This window comes from Lynx rufus, unplaced genomic scaffold (assembly GCF_022079265.1).
Source record: "Lynx rufus isolate CCGP_SWC_20201006 ecotype Redwood Valley unplaced genomic scaffold, mLynRuf1.p SCAF_17, whole genome shotgun sequence".
Classification (NCBI taxonomy): Eukaryota; Metazoa; Chordata; class Mammalia; order Carnivora; family Felidae; genus Lynx; species Lynx rufus.
The window spans coordinates 34,923,824-34,940,278 of record NW_025814831.1 but is presented as its reverse complement, the minus strand read 5'-3'; the positions used below and the strand labels follow the sequence as shown (position 1 = coordinate 34,940,278).

The 16,455-nt window shown below is 52.8% G+C and overlaps 1 protein-coding gene across 1 annotated transcript in view; it reads left to right on the top strand.

Moving 5' to 3' along the window:
* Positions 1-16,455, top strand: part of PLEKHH1 (pleckstrin homology, MyTH4 and FERM domain containing H1) — a 44,067-nt gene that overhangs the window by 20,166 nt on the left and 7,446 nt on the right. Inside the window, exons 5-20 of the mRNA XM_047079471.1 lie at positions 1,069-1,150; positions 1,271-2,019; positions 5,291-5,369; positions 6,021-6,112; positions 7,974-8,124; positions 8,342-8,484; positions 9,438-9,548; positions 10,480-10,566; positions 10,902-11,063; positions 12,016-12,096; positions 12,434-12,616; positions 13,009-13,117; positions 13,899-14,011; positions 14,653-14,829; positions 15,196-15,293; positions 15,784-15,961. Coding sequence (XP_046935427.1) covers positions 1,069-1,150; positions 1,271-2,019; positions 5,291-5,369; positions 6,021-6,112; positions 7,974-8,124; positions 8,342-8,484; positions 9,438-9,548; positions 10,480-10,566; positions 10,902-11,063; positions 12,016-12,096; positions 12,434-12,616; positions 13,009-13,117; positions 13,899-14,011; positions 14,653-14,829; positions 15,196-15,293; positions 15,784-15,961 — 2,595 coding nt within the window. The remainder of the gene's footprint in view (positions 1-1,068; positions 1,151-1,270; positions 2,020-5,290; positions 5,370-6,020; positions 6,113-7,973; positions 8,125-8,341; positions 8,485-9,437; positions 9,549-10,479; positions 10,567-10,901; positions 11,064-12,015; positions 12,097-12,433; positions 12,617-13,008; positions 13,118-13,898; positions 14,012-14,652; positions 14,830-15,195; positions 15,294-15,783; positions 15,962-16,455) is intronic.

Genomic DNA, 16,455 nt, shown 5'->3' with positions numbered 1-16,455 from the left:
ATCAACTTTTCTTCCTCTGTCCTGACACAAGTGATTCATACGTGCAGGAGGTTTTGGCTCTTTTTGCCTCCCGTGTCCTGCTGTGGATGCACATCTCAGGTCACCTGCTAGACGACAAGTGCTTGGGAACAGAACTGCTACCTGGTTTGCCTCCATATTTGCTAAAAGGTGCTCCAAAAAGTGGGTTGGGTTTTATTCAGAAGAACATGTAGCAGCCATGAGATGGGTCTCATAGATAATAAGTTTAGTAAAAGAAGCCAGACCCAGGGGTGCCGAGTGGCTCAGTCGGTTAAGTGTCCAACTTTGGCTCAGGTCATTATCTCACGGTTTGTGAATTCGAGCCCCGCGTTGGGCTCCGTGCTGACTGCTCAGAGCCTGGAGCCTGTTTCAAGTTCTGTGTCTCCCTCTCTCTCTGGCCCTCCCCGCTCACACTCTGTCTCTCTCTCTCTCTTTCAAAAATAAAATAAATATTAAAAAAAAATAAAAAATAAAAAAAAGCCAGACCCAGAAGCACATACTGTGTAATTCCATTTAGACAAAAGTGGGCACCACTAAGCCAATGTGTGGAGGGTGCATACTTCGATGATGAAACCCGGAAAGCAAGGAAGTGAGTCTCATATACCTAGAAGAGCGGTTGCCTTTGTAGGAAGGGAGAAACACATGGCCAGGAAGGGGCAATTTGTTGTTGACAGTGCTGGCAGATTCCTGTTTCTTGACCTGTGTGGTGATCACATGAGTAGTCACTTCACAGTCATTTGTTAAGCTGTTCATTGATGTGATATGTAGTTTTCTGTGTATTACATTTCACATTTTTTTTTTTAAGAGGTTAAAATACCTAGAAAAGGTGCAGGGGCTGCCAAATAGACTTCTGTCTCAACCCAAACTGGTTAGCCCAGAGGAAGGGGGTAGGTCAGGGCTCCCTGGGAGGGTCAGCCCTGGATTACTGGGGCACCAAGTGTTCTTTTTTCAAAGATTTGATCTTAAAAAAGGATTTTTAATCTTATTTTGAATTCTATGCCTGAACCTGTAGGTTGAGTATTCTAAATCTTTATTTTTCTTTTTGGGCAGCTTGAGATGGAGAATCAGCACCTGAGGAGCAGTAATCAGCAGTTGGTAGAGCAGGTGGGAGCCCTTCAAGATGCTCTAGAAGGTCAGTAGGCCGGGCTTTGTGTGTGTATGTGCGTGCGTGCATGTGCGCACGTGTGTGTGTTAGGGCGTGGGCCGAACCCGAGGGAGCTCTCAATATGCCTGTTTTTCACCCCAACCACAGCTCTTCAGATGGCACCTTCGGGAAAGCTGTTGGTGGCCCCCCAGGAAACCCCAGAGCAGGATTCTGGCTCTTCGGGGCCAGGGACCCAGCCAACAGGGCAGGACCGTGGTCCTCAGGCCCAGGGTGCCCTGAAGGCAGCTATGCCTGCACCTCTGCAGAGCAAGGACTGTGTTCCTAAAGCAGGAATTTCCTTGGAGGATTCGAGTTCCATCATGGTCCATCCTGGAGAAATATCAGAGGCCAAGACCTTTCCACCTTGTCTGGGAAGAGAGGGTTCTCCCTGCCGGCCGTGTGTGAAGTCTCGCACCCACAGACATGGTTCAGCTTCCTGGGGTGAGGGCCTGGTCATTGCTCAGGGTGGGACACTCCCTGGGACAAAGAACTCTGCCAGGGAAGGTGGTCCAGGCTGCAGCCTGACTCTCCCGAAGGTGCGGGCCCCCAGCAACCCCCGGGACAGCATCCAGCTGGCCAAGCGGCACCACAGCCAGCCCCAGGTGGGCCCTGGGCCCTTCAACCACGTGGTGAGCATTGAGGTTGGGACCCTCTCAGCCCTCCACCCCTCCAGCCTTCCTGAGGTGGAGGCCCGAGCTGAGCTCCGGGAGGAACCAGAAAACATGGAGATGGAGGAGCAACCCCCAGCCGGGAAGAAGGAGGAAAGAAAGAGCCCGAAGGCCCCCAGAGCTGAGCCGGAGGAAGTGGATTTGGGCAACAAACCTCCCACACCCCCTCTGCACCGGTTTCCATCCTGGGTAAGAGGCACAACCTGGGAGCTGGGCAGAGCGGCGGAGCTGCTCATGAAGCACAGCCTCATGCCTTCACGCCAAGTGTGAGATGAGGCTCTCATCCTCACGGCCAACCGGCAGGGGGTGGGGCCAGGAGTGACTGGATGGTGGCTGGCTGTCATTTAGGAGCCTGTGCCACGCACCAAACCGGGCGCTTTGTGCACATTTTCTCATTTAATCTCCGCGACCCTTTGAGGTGGTGCAGTGCCGTGGTGAAGAGCACAGGTTCCAGAATCAAACCAGTAGAGTGGAAGTGCTAACCGCGTCACCTGAGCTAGTTACTAAACCTGTGCGCCTCGGTTTCCCTATCTGTAACGGGGGGATAATAGTACTTCCCTTACCAGGCTGTGGTGAGGGTTGAATGTGCTAGCAGGTGCCTGCGGTGGTGGTTCACAGTAAGTGTTGGCCGTGATTGTTATTTCCGAGCCTTAGCTTCCTTACTTGTAACGCTGGATAAGAGAAGGTGATGTCTGGGGGCATTGCCTCAGAATCGATGATCTGGCATGGGGAACACCGAGGAGACAAGACCAGCCGTGCATTAATCTTTACAGAGCTGGGTGATGGCTACATGAGGTCATTCTTTATTCTCTTCATTCCACTTTTGTGTCTGTTTGGCATTTTCCATGATAAACAGTTAAAATAAAAATGGGGGGCGGTGGGTGGACATGAATGAGGTTGTATAGGGAGTGTGGAGGATGAGATGAGATACTGGGTGTCGAGTGTGTAGTTCAGGGCCCAGCACGTGTGCAGGACCCTGTGTGAGGAGTCAGGTGCTGTTCCTCTTACAGATGGGAAACTGCTGTCCCCACAGACTTAGTTACTTGCCCAAGGTCATGTAGCAGTCAGTGAGGAGCCAGGCTTTAAATGTGGGCCCCGCTGCCTCCAGAGCCCAGCTCTCACCTTCCAGCTGTACTGCCTCTTAGGGGACATCACAGTGCAGATGTCAGCTTCTTACTCATGCTTGGACCCCTGGATGCGTGTGAGGCAGGTGGTAGGAGACGTCTGAGTGTCAGGCTCCTGGCAGCACAGGGAGCAGGGTACGGGGGTGGCGGTTGGGTACTTCAGGGCGATACCACCTTACACCACTGCTCGGAGAACCGCCTTTTCAGCAGCATCTTCCGGGGTCTCCTTTTGAAATGCTGGTGGTCCGGGGAGCCTCAGCACCCCAGGCATATGGGTCACATCCTTAGCAGTGCTTGCTGGCCAGCACTGATCACTGCAAGGGGGCCTGATAGCTGCAGACACAGCCATGCCTGGGAGTGGGGCCTCTGGGGAGGGCTAGGACAGTCTTCAGGCCATATGCTGCTGACCTGTCCCTGAAGCTCCAGGATCATGGGAACATCACACAAGGCACCTCCCCAAGAGGAAGGGTGAGGTAAAGGGGAGAAGAAGGAGTGGGCAGAGAAGGAGCAAAGGGGTGGGCAGGGTAACAGTGGAGAGGATGTTGGAAAGGAGGGCAGGGCCAGGCCAGGCTGGACCACCGCAGACCGTCCCTCCTCTTTTTCATTATTGTCTGGTAACTACAAATGCGCAAGAATCCAAAAGCAGAGGCAGGTGGTGAGGGAGCATTCGGGCAAGGGATGTGACAAGAGGGCTTAGCAGGTGTTACCAGAAAAACATGCTGGTCACTTTTGCCATTTTTGCCAAAATATAGCCGTCCACCGTGATGGCTCAGAGCAGTTCTTGTGTTCTGTCTGTACAGGTTAAGAGGGTGTTGGGGGGAGGAGGAGAGTGACACAAGAGGAAAAGGGAGTGAATATAAGATGCTCTGGACAACATTTTCCCCATGTGAAAATCAGGGAAGCTCTGGGGATGAAGGTTTGAAGGGGTATCAGGTGTTCCCACAGGCCCTCCCTGCTCTCAGCTGGGTCCTGGGGACCCAGCAGTCGGCCATACCAGCCTACAGAGGAGCTGTCTCCTGTTCACAGCCCTCATTGTAACTTGCTCCTAAGAAACACAAGATAGGTGCCTACCCTCTCTTCTCAGGTGGGACCACCTGGGCAGTGACCATCTGAGAGGAAATCAAGACTAGAAATTGGAAATTGAGAGGGCATTTCTCAGGGGAAGGAGGCAAATATACTGATTCACCAATTCAAGCATGCAGAGCCATTTTTCTGTTGATTCTCAAAACAACCTTGTGAGTTAGGCAGTCAGTCGATAACTTTTGTGAAACACTCCCAAGTCTGTTTTACCCAAATCCCTCAAGCTTTGATTACATTCTGTCTGTGAAGTTAAAGGAATTCCGTGACCAGGACTGGCAGGACCAGTCTCTTCCTGGGATCCCCTTTCTCACCACCCTGTCTCTTACCTTCCCATCCCTCTGCTCAGCTCAGGGGAGGTCCCACCCAGCCCTCTCTCCCCCACGTGCCCCAGAGCTGCTGCTCCTCTCTGGGGGACATCCCACTAGCACCTCATGGCCCTTCCAGCCCCAGTCCCACTGCCTCCCTGAGCCAGCCAGGCCCACCTTCCCTAGTCCTTGTGACTTTCCTGTCACCTGAGAAGGTCTTTGTTTCTCTTTGTCTTGAGTGGAGAAAAGAGATCTGGAAAAGCACAGGCAGAGCCTCTGGGTTGTTTGATCAAAACCGTTAGGAGAGCTCCCTAGGCCTGTGGGCCTCTTTCAGACCCAGAACGCCAAGGGGTAAAGGAGAACTTGAGGGTGAGGGTTCTCATTGATGTGTCTTCTACAGCGGGATTCAGGGTCCAGGTGAGCTTAGACAAGCTTTGCAGGTTGGGCCTAACCATGAACGTAACGTTGTTAGTGTTGGAAAAAATTGTGTCCTAGCTTCCAGACAACTGGCTTACAAAAGGGCATGCCTTTGCCATGGGGCTCTGACTTCCTCATTATCAACACTCCAGCTTCCAGGGGTGAGAGCCAGAGACCCAAGACCTCTAAAATGGGTAAGATGCAGAGAAACAGGTCACTGACCCTCTCCTCTTGAACTTCTTGTGTGGAGACAAGAACTGAGTATCTGTTGGATGCTGATTATATTCCAGGTGTTAGATGTTTCCATTAATGATTTTATTTGATTTTTGTAACAGCCTGACAGGTGAGTATTATCTCCACTTCAGAGCTGAGGAAAAGGAAGCTCAAATATAACTTGCCTAGGATTACCCCAGCTGTAATTGGCCAAACGTGGATATGGACCTAGGTCCACAGCCATCCTTTTACCTCCACACCCAGGAGGTGCTGGGCTGGGCACAGAGCTGGACTCTGACCCTCTGGGGTCTTCCATTCCAGGAGAGCCGGATCTACGCGGTGGCTATGGCTGGCATGCGGCTCTCAGACGCATCTCCCAGAACTATTGCCACCTGTTGCGGTGAGTCCCAAGTGAGCCCCAAATGGTAGACAGGGTGGGCATGCAGGGAGAAGACTCTGAGTAACACTCTGAGGGCCACCTGGTGCTCCATCCAGGCACCCTGTTCCCTCCCCCAACAGGTGAGGTTCAGTGAAATCACAGCCAGGGCTAAGGGAAAAGGAAGCTGTGCAGACAGGAGTTGCTCATTACATGCCGAGTGGGCGTGGCCTTGAACATCAATTACAGAGCTGGAGGAGTCGTTAGAGGCGGGGTCCTCCAGCCCAGCCTCCCACCTGCACTGGCTTCCCCTCTGTAGCACCAGGACTGGGAGGGGGCGGGACATCTCCCCCGTGCCTTGATTTAGATGAGCCCCCTGAAGGAACCACATCCCCGCCCTCTGGCTCCTGAGTCACTAGCCAGCCACTGAATCCCCACAGTGATGTGAGGGCTCCGTAGTCTCATGGTTGGTAACTCACCTTCACACGAGTGGGACTGAAGAAATTCTCAGCCCCCATGCTGAGGATTGCCACCCTACCTGTCGCCTGGAGTGCTCTTTCAAAGAACTCTCTCCATGGATCTCCTCCTCAGTCTGCCCAGGTCTCTGCTACCGCAGGCTCCTGAGTGAGTTATGGCATCTGAGTTAAACTCATCCTTCTTTTCCACCCCCTCCAGCTTCAAGCCCTCCTGCCCTTGCGTCCCCTGGGCCTTTCTCTGGCCTTGTCTACAAGAATGTCACCGTGCCTGTCTACACAGCCCTGAAGGGGGTAAGAATCTGCTATCCAAGGAGGGGGTGTGCCATCCGGGAGGCCCCATTCATTCAGTGGGGCTCTAGGGTCAGGCTTCTGCACACACACATGACTCTGGGCAGGGAGCTCAGCACCCATATATATGTAATTTTATTATTTATTAGATCTTAATTATAAAACTTGTATGTTTACAAAAACTTGAATCCATATGATCATGGGCAAAGTGGAAGGTTAAAGTGAGGCCTATGCCTGCTCCACCTCTCCTACCCATCTTTTCACATGTCTGTCCCGGGAGGACTTCTTCTAGAACTTCTCGTATGTGTTCAAATATATATTCCTATGTGTACACTCATAACATCTCTATATATTTTTCTTTGAGTATAGTTGGCACACAATATTACATTAATTTCATATCTATGTATTTTTAAAAAAATTTTTTTTAGCGTTTATTTATTTTTGAGACAGAGAGAAACAGAGCATGAACGGGGGAGGGGCAGAGAGAGAGGGAGACACAGAATCGGAAGCAAGCTCCAGGCTCCGAGCCATCAGCCCAGAGCCCGACGCGGGGCTCGAACTCACGGACCGCAAGATCGTGACCTGAGCTGAAGTCGGACGCTTAACCGACTGAGCCACCCAGGCACCCCTCTATGTATTTTTTTAACAAAAATCAGGTTTAACTGCAACATAATGTTTTCATACACATTTTTGTCTCCTTTTGTTATTGGTTTTTGAGATCAAGATAGTAATACTTTGTAAAACTTTTTATAGAAGAATCAGAAAGCTGAGGCACCTGGGTGGCTCAGTTGGTTAAGCTTTCCACTTTGGCTCAGGTCATGATCTCATGGTTTGTGGGTTCAAGCCCCACATCGGGCTCTGTGCTGATAGCCTGGAGTCTGCTTCAGATTCTGTGTCTCCCTCTCTTTCTTCCCTCCCCCACTTGTGCTCTGTCTCTCTCAAAAATGAACATTAAAAAAAAGAGAGAGAGAGAAAGCCAAAAGTGAAATCTTCTTTCACATTGCTTTTCCCTAATTCTTCACTCCAGAGGCAGCTATCATTAATGTTCTGTGAGGCCTTCTGATACATCTGCAAATATCTTCTGTGTCTGTGTCTCTGTCACACGCATGCTTGCACGCAGCGGGGATCATATTACACACGTCCTACCCTTTGCTTGTTCACACTCCCATCTTCCTGCTATACCTCCATGCACAGCTCTGCTTCCTCTTTTAGGGCTATCTGGTACCCCTTGGTATAGATGCCCCATAGCCACCTTAACCTGTCCTCCACTGATTGACAGTTTAGGTCTTCTGTTTTTCTCTAAAATCAGTGTTGCAATGAACATCAATGTGCAGATATATCTCCGTGCACTTACATATAATGTATACGTACTTCCATAGGACAGAATTTTAGAGGTGAAACTTATGGGCGAATGATATGCATATTTTAAATTTTGGCAGGTTGTACCAAATTACCTTCTGAGAGGTTCTGTCACACTACGGAATATCTTTTCCCCCACACTTTCACCAACATTGAAATGGTCTTTTTAAATGTTTGCCCACTGAGATGGCCTCTTGTTTCCTTATCCCCACACGTTTTTAAAGCTCCTGTCTCACACTTGGCCCATGGAGTGGCATTCTGGACCCCTAGTGGTGGGAGCAAGGGTCACACTGCCAGGTGTTCAGCCTAGATGGGGCAGCTCCTTTGGGGACCACAGAGGCTGGTGTAGGGGGGCCGAAGGCCCAGGGGAAGCATGGAGGTGAGGAGAGTAAGGTCGGAGCTGTGCTGGCCACACCCTGGGCACATGGAGCCGGAGTACAAGTGCCCATGGGAAGGGGCTTGTTTTGCAAGGGGAGCTGCAGTGGGGGAGGGGCCTGTCTTGCAGAGAGCCACGCAGATCAGCACTGTACCCTTTGTGGACGAGTCCTCTGGGTCTGACGATGACTGCAGCTCTCAGGCGAGTTTCCGAACTTCGGTCCCCTGCTCTGAGTCCAGGAAGACCAGTGGACTGGGCAGCCCTCGGGCCATCAAGAGAGGTACAGAGGGGGGAGCAGGAAGGTGCGGGGTATAGCAAGCAGACCCTGACCTCCTCCCCTGGATGGGTGTATCCGGGAGTCCCTGCTTGATCTCTGCCCATGACCCTGAACTCCAGACTCAAAGGTCCTGGGTCAGTGAGGAAGGCTCTGCAGCTCCCGGACTGTGGAAGCTGGGAGAGGTTTGGGATCCAGGCCTTGACGACTCCTTCTTCAGCAGGCGTCTCTATGTCCTCGCTGAGCTCCGAGGGAGACTACGCCATCCCCCCAGATGCCTGCTCGCTGGACAGTGACTACTCAGAGCCTGAGCACAAACTACAGCGCACCTCGTCCTACTCCACCGAGGGGCTGGGCCTGGGCGGGGTAAGCTGGGAGTGTGGCTGAGTCCGGGCAGGGTGGGAGCAGATCCCTGTGAGATGAGGGGAATGGTGAGGGCTGGGGCAGAGGGCTGCAACAGATGTGAGGCCCCGAGGAGTGGGCCGGGCGGGGGGGGTGTGCAGCTATGAAATCAAGTACACACAGACCCTGTGAGGAAGGAGAAGGAGCCTGGTGAGCTCCTTAGCAAACCAGGGCTGGCCAGTGGGGAAGCACACTGTGGCTCACTGAGTTACTTCGTTTTAACCCCATGCTGGCCCTGGAATGCTGAGAGCTGACATTTACTGAGTTCTTCCAGTGTGCCAGGCACCATGCTCAGTGCTCTTCGTGCCCGGTCTTGTGTGTCCTCACCATCCTCTCAGAGCTGTTAACCCCATTTTACAGATAAGAAGACTGAGGCTCAGAGCCGTGCCACAGACCCACATCACTCACTCCCCAGCGCTTGTCCCACACCACTGTGCCACTGTGTCTTCATCTCCCCTTTGCCCCAGCCTGGCTGATGTGCCCCTTGTTCCCCAAACCTCGCTCTCCCTTCCTGCTGCCTGCAGTAGCCTTTTCCTCCTCTTGGCTTGTCTTTGAAGGAAAGCTGACTTTTCCTTCCAGGGCCGGTCCAGATTTGGCTCTTCCCAAAGCCCTTCCTGGCCATTCTCTCCCTCATGCAGCCCCTGGTCTGCCACCTTCTCACAGTCAGGTGTTGTCTTCCCCAGCCAGCAGGACCCTTCCACAGCGGGACCACCTTTGCTTTAGGCTAGTTCTGTTTGAACCCTTAGCAGGGCATGGTACCCTGAAAATATATATAGTAGGTACTCAAGAATTGGTTTTTAATTGATGACAAAGCAGTAACTCAACTGGGCCATTTTGTCCTGTATGACATCTACAAACCCAAGTGATTCCCTTTTTCTGTCTCCCCCTCTTCCCCCTATACCCTCCCACCCCCATAGGAGTCCCTGGAGAAGTCGGGCTACCTGCTAAAAATGGGGAGTCGGGTGAAGACGTGGAAGAGGCGCTGGTTTGTCCTGAGACAGGGACAGATTATGTACTACAAGTCCCCGGTGAGACCCTCCTTCCCCAGAACGGTAGTCAAAAGGACCCCACCCCAAACTCAGAACTGTGATGGGCTGGAAGAGGGGTGGTATGGCCCACGGCCAGAGGGCTAGGTCTGGCAGGTGGGGAGAGGCGACCTGGCTGGGCACCCAAGGCTTTGAGCCTTACATGGGGCCATGAGGCTGGTTACTGGTTCTTGGAGTCAAATCAGGCACGGAACAAAGGCAGTTCTAGATGAGTTGGCTGGGTGATTCCTTCTTACTTCAGAAACTGATTTCTCCTAATGCCTGGTCCTGTAAAAGAAACTGTTCGCAGGCTGCCCTCACATCATCTGGGTTGTCCTAACAGAATGCATTACCTCTTCCACCTCCTTCCTGTACAGTTTGGAATTAGGAAGCCTTGGATGTTGGGCTCCAGTTTGACAAGACATCCCTGGGGAACCAACAGTAATGTTTTCAGGAAGGCAGAAGGACAGTGTCTCTTGTGCAACTCCAGCTGATTGTCCGTGGCTGTCTGAACACCATGTTGAGGATACTGGGCCTGTATCACTCAATGAGTAGTTATGCTGTGACTGATTAGTAAGGTGTGCAGGCACACTGGGAAGGGTAATGGGGATATATTTGCCACTTATTTCCACACTTGGTTTAAAGGCTGTGATAGAATTTAAAGGTTCTATAGCTCTGTAATAACCTGGTGGCTTCTGACCCAGTTTTAAAGGCTCAATCTATGCTTTTTGAGGCCTGGGTTAGGATCCATGTCTCTAATCATTGCTCCATTGAGCTAGAACTGGGATCCAGAACAAGTTACCCATCATACCACAGCCCAGGAAAGCTTAGGAATCACTTTCCCCTCTGCCTGTGGCCTGGAGTAAGATCTGAAAAGAGAATGATGTGCTCTGAGAAGACTCATACCATTTTCCTCCCCATTCCTGTCTTACAGAGTGATGTCATCCGGAAACCTCAAGGTCAAGTGGAACTGAATTCCCGTTGCCAAATTGTTCGAGGGGAGGGTGCACAGACATTCCAGGTGGGCGTTGCTAGCAGCTAGGATTTTAGACACAAGAGGTGCTAAGTTTGGCTATGACTATGATAGAGACAAAGATGAGGCAAAATGAGCATGTGTGAAAGACATCACATCCACATTTGGATGTGATCCTAATTTGTGAGTACTGGGAAGGAAGAAGAGACAGAGTGAAGGTAAGAGAGACCGGGAGAAAACAATAAGGAAAAGAAGGGAGGGAGTCCCAAGGTAGGAAGAAGGAAGGCCCAGTGGTTTCAGGGATTTGTGCCACCTCAGAGCCAGGTCCCTGGCATTCCATCCTCCTGTCTCCCTGCCGCTGGCCCCCACTCTGCCCTCCACAGCTTATCTCTGAGAAGAAAACCTATTACCTGACGGCTGACTCACCCAGCCTGCTGGAGGAGTGGATCCGAGTGCTGCAGAGCCTGCTGAAGGTCCAGGCCATTGGGCCTCTGGCCCTGCCGCAGGGTGGCATCAAGCCCACCGTGAAGGGCTGGCTGACTAAGGTATGGGAGGAGCTGGTGGGGTGGAACGTGGGCCCCGAGAGCCAGGGGGCCAGGAACCTGGGTCTTGCCCTCCTTACAGCTCCTGTCTGCAGGAGTTTGCTCACAGGGATCAGCTGGTTGGCCTCACAAAGTGTCGGTGAATGAAAACAGAGACCAGAGTTGTTAGCACAACAGTTATCATCAAGACAGGAGGGAAAGGAATGCCTTGTACCTATTTCAAGGTTATTAGGAGTTGCTGCCCACCCCTGCCTGCATCTACCGTGCCTCAGTATGAATAGTGGGAGGGTGTGATGTAGGCGAGGTAGGTGTGGCCCTTCAAAGACAGAACATCCCAGACCTGCCCTAAAGGTGTTTGAGGTAGGGCTTTTCTGGCTATGAGAAGCAGAGTTCCTGTTAACCCCAAGAAAATGGAAGTTAACAAGGAAGCACATTAACTAGATGAGAACGCCATCAGGAAGCAAAGCCCCTCATATGAGCAAGCTCAGCAGTCTTGGCTCTGTCTCTGCGTCTGCTTCCCCTTTCATTCTGTGCTCCTGTCACTCTCCTCTGTCTGTTGTGCACTTGCTGTTCCCTAGTGATTTATGTTTTCCCAGGGGTGTTAGCATCCCATGCCTGCCCTGGGTGGCCTTGCCCTCCTTCTCAACATCCATAGAGCTGACTAGCAAGTTCTTCCTGTGTCCATATGCTTGGAACAGGACATCTGATTGGCCTGGTTAATCTTTTAACGGCATGTAGTGCAAGGGTGAGTGGGGTGTTACAGGGTACCCGCCACGGACCTGTGCTGTGAAAGGGCTGGTTCTGTTAGTAGGGCATCTGGGTGGCATCTCCACTAAGGACCTGAGTTGACCAGGGGTTTTGAGATCTGCCTCCCTGTGGCTTCTCTTTGCCAGTCCTGGATTTACTTCTGGGATTACCTGGTTCTCACAATGCTGTCTTAATTTCTGTCTTCTAGGTAAAACATGGCCACTCCAAGCTGGTCTGGTGTGCTCTTGTTGGGAGAACCTTCTACTACTATCGGAGCCATGAGGACAAGGTACTCCCTGGCTTCCTGATAGCACCCACTCTCTGCTTTCTCCAGACCACATTCCTAATGCAAGGCCCCAGTTTTTCCCTCTATCCCATCTAATTCCACCACAAGCACGAAGCCAGCTGGTTGGATCCCTCTAGACTGAATGGCCCACAAATTCCACCTGTGGGGTCTATCTGTGCTTCACCAGTCAAGCCTCAGCCAGGGAGCTGTAGTTAACTCCCTCATCCCATGACCAGGCCACATCTATGATGCCCAGCCCAGCAGGGACTGAGGGTTCAGAAAGAAGACACTCCCCCATTCCCTGCTGGCTCTCCCATTCATGGAAGGCTCATGTTCGCAGCGACCCCTGGGCCATCTGCCTGTGCGGGATGCACGCATAGAGGAAGTAGATCGATCCTGTGACTCAGACGAAGACTATGAGGCTGGCGGAACCAGGCAGTTACTTTCCTCCCACTGCACCCTGGTGATTCACCCCCGAGAGCACAGCCCTACCTACCTCCTCATTGGCACCAAGCATGAAAAGGTAAGGAAGGGGGCTGGGCCTCCATGGCCAAGCTTGGTCCTGTGATTCTTGTCTTCCCCTTTTCCTTTCTCAACCTCCCCAAATTCTTTCCTTCTGGACATTTTGGCAACTAGTATTCATTCCCTGGTTGAACTATTCCTTATACTGAATTCACTCTCAGTGACCAGCATCTCTCCACGGGGGCCATGAGATAGCACCTCAGGCGTAGAAACGTGGGTTCATGTTCACCTGATCCCAGGTCTTCCCTCTTAGAGACTGTTGGCCTTGACTTGTGTCAGCCAAACTAGCCTAACTTTACCCTGAGCTTGACCCTTTCAAGGAAGCTTCTCTGGAGCTCTTGCCTCCATTCTTCCCACTCCAGTCTCATCAGATGGCTTTCCATCCCCTTCCAGGACACGTGGCTTTACCACCTCACGGTGGCTGCAGGTGGCAGCAGTGCCCGGGTTGGCACTGCCTATGAGCAGCTCATTGGGAAACTGATGGATGGGGAGGGAGACCCAGGTAAGGCAACGGTGGCCGTCACTGCTTGGGTTGGAGGGTGGTGGCTGGGTAACGGTTGGTCAGAAACCCAAAGAAAGCATTTCTGTTAGCATTTATAGCAGCATTTCTGAAGCTGTTGTAAAACCATCTAAGCCACAAAAGGGCATTCCCATCCACACTCCAGAGCCCCTGTTCCTGGTGAGATTCTGAGGTGACCACTCTGTATCTGGGGGAGTTTATGTGGGAAGCAGACTTTCCAGTGGGTCAGTGTTTTACATTGTTCACTGCAGCTTTGCTGGCCGGGCAGAGAGTTGAGGAAGGAAGGAAGCTGGTTAAAAGTTTGTTAATCAATGAATGAAGCCCAAACTGGGATTAGACTAACTTAAGCCTGGGGTATCACAGGGTCTTTATTTTGCTACTGATTCTCAGGACCCTGAGGAACTAACGGCACACGCCGCACACCCCTTCACTGCTCCTTGTGTGTTCCCCGCTGACAGGCACTGTCCATCCATACCTGACACTGCAGGGCGGGGCCTCTCCCGCACACACATGCTTGCACGCAGGTACCTACGGCCCCACACACTCACCCCCACTGCAGCCCCACGAAGAAGGCAGTAGCCACCTTCCTGTAAGCCGTGCTTGTGAGCGTGCTAGATGCAGTGTACAACTGCATACCCCCCACTCTGCGGATAAATCCAGTGCAGTCCGTGTGTTCCAGTTAACCCTTGTTTTCTTCACAAATCAGAGTGGGAGTGGAGGTGGGAGGCAAGTTCCCTCACCCTTGGTGCTGTGCTTTGGGCAGATTCCCCTCTCTGGAGGCACCCCATGCTGTGTTACAGCAAAGACGGGCTATACACCTCCCTCACCACCCTGCCCTCCGAGGCCCTGCAGACCGAGGCTCTCAAGCTCTTCAAGGTAAAGTGGGAATGGAACCCAGGTGCACCAACAGGTGGCGCCCTCGCCACGTACCCAGACTCTCCCAGAGCAGTTTGCCCACCTTGGTGGTGCTCAGGTAGAAGAGACCCATGTGGTTAGGGAGAGCTCACAGAAAGATCTGAATGGAAGGGAAAGAGTCCCACAGCTACCCCCCCCCCACCGCCCGCCCCGCTACCCCCCGCACAGTCAGTTATGGTGGGGAGGCATTCCCGGCTTCCTTGGGAAGTGCCAGAGAAACTCCCCCTGGAGGAACTCCCTTTCTCTTATAGTGAACAGTAGGAAAGGCCAGGTTTATGTTGCTTCTGGACCTCAGAGATTCTGACCTATTTTACAGTGTTCTTTGTGTCCATCTGAATGTTCTCTTTAAAAAAAAAAAAAGAATGTCTTGCTTATGTAACGGACACATTTGAAGAAGGATAGATTCTATCCCAGAGTAGCCTTCTCAGCAGGCAGACATGCTCTCAAGCGGTGACAGTGCTCCCTCTTAGAAAGGGCTTCCTACAGTGAACTGGAGCCTGCCTGGAGCCCTTGGGGGGGACGGCCCAATCTGCCCACTGTCACCGCGGATGCTAGTCAAGGGGCTGTTGGTCTGCCCGGGCCCACCACCATTTTCGTGCCAGTCCTGCCAGCTTTTCATCAACGTGCCTGTGGAAGCGGCCTCCGTAGACTATCACGTGTCCCTGGCCCAGACGGCACTACAGGTCTGCCTGGTTCACCCCGAGCTGCAGAGCGAGATCTACTGCCAACTGATGAAGCAGACCAGCTGCCGCCCACCTCAGAAGTACTCCCTCATGCAGGTGGGCATCCTGGGGCAAAACAGCTGACGGGGCCATTGGCAGGGACTGCCCAGGAGCCGGGAAGGGGGAAGGAGGAAGGAGGGAATGGAGCAGGTGCCCTCTAGGCCTGGTGGCCAACAGGCAGCCTCAGTGCTCAAAGCTGCCTCAGTACACCTGCCTTCTCTGTGCCCCTTCTGGATGTCTGTGCATAGTCAGATTGGGTGACTGCCGTTCTGGACAAAGCCTGACCAGGATGGGCCATCCTGCCGTCCACAGAAGGTGGGGGGCCCTGGTTTGGAGAGCACTGAAGCCTTGGTAGCCCAGGACTGTGAGGGCGGGCATTGCCGCAGACCCAGCACTCACCCCATGCTGCTTGTTCCCTGGCAGTGCTGGCAGCTCCTGGCTCTGTGTGCCCCACTTTTCCTGCCTCAGCACCACTTCCTCTGGTACATCAAACAGCAGCTCCAGCGCCATGCAGATCCCACGTGAGTGAGGGTCCTTTCCTATGCCACTCTAGCACTGCTGACGGTGGCATGGCGAAGAGGGACAGGGGGACCAAGATGGGTCAAATCACCCTGCCCCTGTGGTTTGCACAGGGGTCATGGAGACACGGAGACCTCAGTGCTGTGTGCACAGATGGGCATGTGGAGGCCTGGGCCGCTCTGCACACCAGTCTGTGTATATGTGTTTTGTGGATGTGCTCACGTGAAGCTCCGGTGTCCCCAAGTCATCCCCACATTTTCGTGGTCTGTTGCCATGTTTTTCTGGCTTCCAGAGGAAATATCTCTGCCAGCAATTTGCAGCATATAGGCCCTGAATGACAAATTAACACCCCAGACCAGAGCGTCACGTTTTTCACAGCCTGCCCAGCTGTGGATTCGGTCTTGGCTAGGTCAGGGTAGGCAGCCAAGGTGTCAAGATGGCAGGGGTGAATGAATTCCCTGGGATTCTCTTCTTTCTTCCCTGTCTTTTTAGAAATGAAACTGGCCAGTATGCCACCTACTGCCAGCGGGCAGTGGAGCGGACTCTACAGGTGGGGGAGCGGGAGGCCAGGCCGTCACGCATGGAAGTGGTGTCCATCCTGCTGCGCAACCCCTTCCACCACTCCTTGCCCTTCAGCATCCCCGTGCACTTCGCCAATGGGACTTACCAGGTGAGGAGGCCGCGCGGGATCACTCTCCTGAGTCTTCTCATATCACTGGCCCAGAGACCATCTTTGGGCCAGGTGGGTGTTAAACCTCCTTAGGCTTGGCAGACTCTTAATAATAGGCAAACCAGCAGGATGGGCCTGGGGTGTGGAGGTGGGGGTGGGACCGTTACTGCCTGTGTGGAGGGGGAAAGGAGCTTGAACTCCAAAAGTGCTCTGCTGTTTGGCACCTGGGAAGTAGATCTTTAGAAACCACTGCACGAACGGGGAAGCCGAGACATTGACCAAGAAAGGGGCAGGACCAAAGACCTCCAAAAGAGCAGCAGTCAAGGAGCAGCAGAGCTTCTGTCTGCCTCCAGCTTATAGCGGGCCGCTTGTCTCTGAAGCATTCACCCTGTGTGTGTGACTATGGAAACCAGCTTCCTTTAGCTTTTGCATTTGCCCTTGCTCCTCTCAGCCAAGCCTTTCCACCTCCCAGATACACGCGTCCACTAGCCGGA